Source organism: Branchiostoma belcheri, unplaced genomic scaffold (assembly GCF_001625305.1).
Source record: "Branchiostoma belcheri isolate BF01 breed outbred unplaced genomic scaffold, Haploidv18h27 scaffold44, whole genome shotgun sequence".
Lineage (NCBI taxonomy): Eukaryota > Metazoa > Chordata > Leptocardii > Amphioxiformes > Branchiostomatidae > Branchiostoma > Branchiostoma belcheri.
The window spans coordinates 1269119-1271190 of NW_017804065.1; the positions used below are offsets into that span (position 1 = coordinate 1269119).

Consider the following 2072-nt stretch of genomic DNA (forward strand, 5'->3'; position numbering starts at 1 on the left):
TTTCCATAGTTCTTTTGTTATTTGTCATCTATCGTATGTTAGCGGTACATGATGTTGGTAATTCAACTGATTTTTCTTTGTTTTATTTTACTTCAGCATACATGTATGCATAAAATGTCATGATTATGATTTCTGTTTGTTTATGTATCCATGTGCATTTTCTGCTATGAGCCATGTACAAACCATTCTTTACTGGTCCAGGAGCCTGAAAGGGTGTTGTGGAATGCAAGAGTGAGAGATGTTCATGTGCAGTTCATGTGAAGTACCCTTTCTTAATACAAGAAGCAGGTGTCTGGAGAGGTGTTGATTAATCATGAACACCTGCCACTTTGGACTTTACCCTACCTCAGAATCTTTGTGGCTGTTACAGCGGAGTGGTCCAGAAAAGTCTTTATTGACAAAAAAAATAACAAAATACCACTTCATTCCTTGGGTGGCATCTGTCCTTGGTGCTAGAATACTATCAACACAACACAAACAAGTGCAGATTAGGAGCAAAATTTTCTAAGTTCTGCTGCCTCACATTGGTCACATAAAATACCTCTACTGTCCTTGGGTGGCATCTGTCCTTGGTGCTAGGCACAACACAAACAAGTACAGATTAGAAGCAACATTTTCTAAGTTCTGCTGTCTCATGGTAATGTTTGTCATACGTCTACTGTCCTTGGGTGGCATCTGTCCTTGGTGCTAGAATACTTGTGCCATCAGCACACTACAAACAAGTACAGATTAGGAGCAAAATTATCTATGTTCTCCTTGGGTGGCATCTGTCCTTGGTGCTAAAATACTATCAGCACAACAAGTTCAAGTCAGGAAAAAAATAGTAAGCTTTCCCCCCTCATACTAATGTTTGTATGTTTGTACATGACAGGTTTACCTCTGAATATGATTCTGTTTTATTCCCTATCCCTTCATTTGTGTGCTTATTTGTAAAAGTCAGATGCAAAAAGTAAAATGTATGCAAGTTAAGTGTCTAAGTGTTAGTAATGTTACTGCATAAGAGTGGTATCCTCTAATTCATGAATAATAAAACAATGGTGACCCCATGTCATGTATGCAATGTATGTCGTGCATTATGGGTCAGTATGAGAAAAATGGACCAGATACAAGGGAACATGGTTTTGTGGAGAAATAAAAATACTAACTTCCTGCTGCTTTCCTGTTGTGAAGATGAAAGCGAGGATGCGAAGAAGAAGACAGCCAAGCTTGATGATGACATCGTGCAGGCAACCCGCTACCCCAGCGGATTCCGGCCGCAGCCCGACTTCCCATCCAGAATCGAGCGAGACGATTGGCCAGGACCACCTTCTCCTGCTGCCACAGGTAATACATGTCACACAGCATGACTCTATTTTCTTTAGTCCATTTTACAATAGAAAAGGTGTACATATACTGGCCACAATCTCTTGCTGTCAGGGGCTGATTGGGTCTTCTCCCCAAGAGCTTGTGGCCATACACCCATTCCTATCTGAGAAATACTGTCAGGACCTCAGGATTATCAGTACAACATGTAGTATCATGTACTACAGTTAAGTTTGTTGCAGCACTTCTTGCAGATTAGTGAACTCTCAGCAGATTGCTGCTACCTATTGCCCCTGTGCAGTCAGAGAAAAAAGTTTGACAAAAATTTGTCCCTGGTGCTTATTACAAGGTAATAGCTGAAAAATTCTCTTTTTTATATGAATGTCAGTTAGAAATGTTTTACTCCAAACAAGTATCAACAGGTGTAAGAGTACTGTGAGGAGAGGTACAGGTAATGTTTTTGCTGAATCCGATCACCATTTTCGTTGTCGTAGCTGTCAAGGCTCGTAGCTCGGAGGTTAGTCGTGAGGAAATAATCAGAAGCATGAGGGTTCCTGCGGGGTCTCCCAGTGTAGACAGCAGGGAGTCCCTGGGGGACAGCTGGATCAGTTCACCTCCGACCTCTCCGTTTGGAGATGCCTCGTCTCCAGAGTTCTGTAGTCCTTTGCCTTACGAGCCAGGTAGGAGTCTGACTTTGCCAGCAGAAAGTCCCTTTTTTCACACCAGAAAAAAACACAAACATTTTGTTATCAGTTCTAAATTATTTGAAA

General features: G+C 41.5%; 1 protein-coding gene across 12 annotated transcripts in view; it reads left to right on the forward strand.

The window, feature by feature from the left end:
* The window catches only part of LOC109478479 (actin-binding LIM protein 2-like), a 65800-nt gene that overhangs the window by 47533 nt on the left and 16195 nt on the right, over positions 1-2072 (forward strand). Inside the window, exon 14 of one of the 12 annotated variants that reach the window (XM_019780022.1) lies at positions 1171-1323. The exons of the other annotated variants lie outside the window; for them this stretch is intronic. Coding sequence (XP_019635581.1) covers positions 1171-1323 — 153 coding nt within the window. The remainder of the gene's footprint in view (positions 1-1170; positions 1324-2072) is intronic. 12 annotated transcript variants of the gene reach the window in all.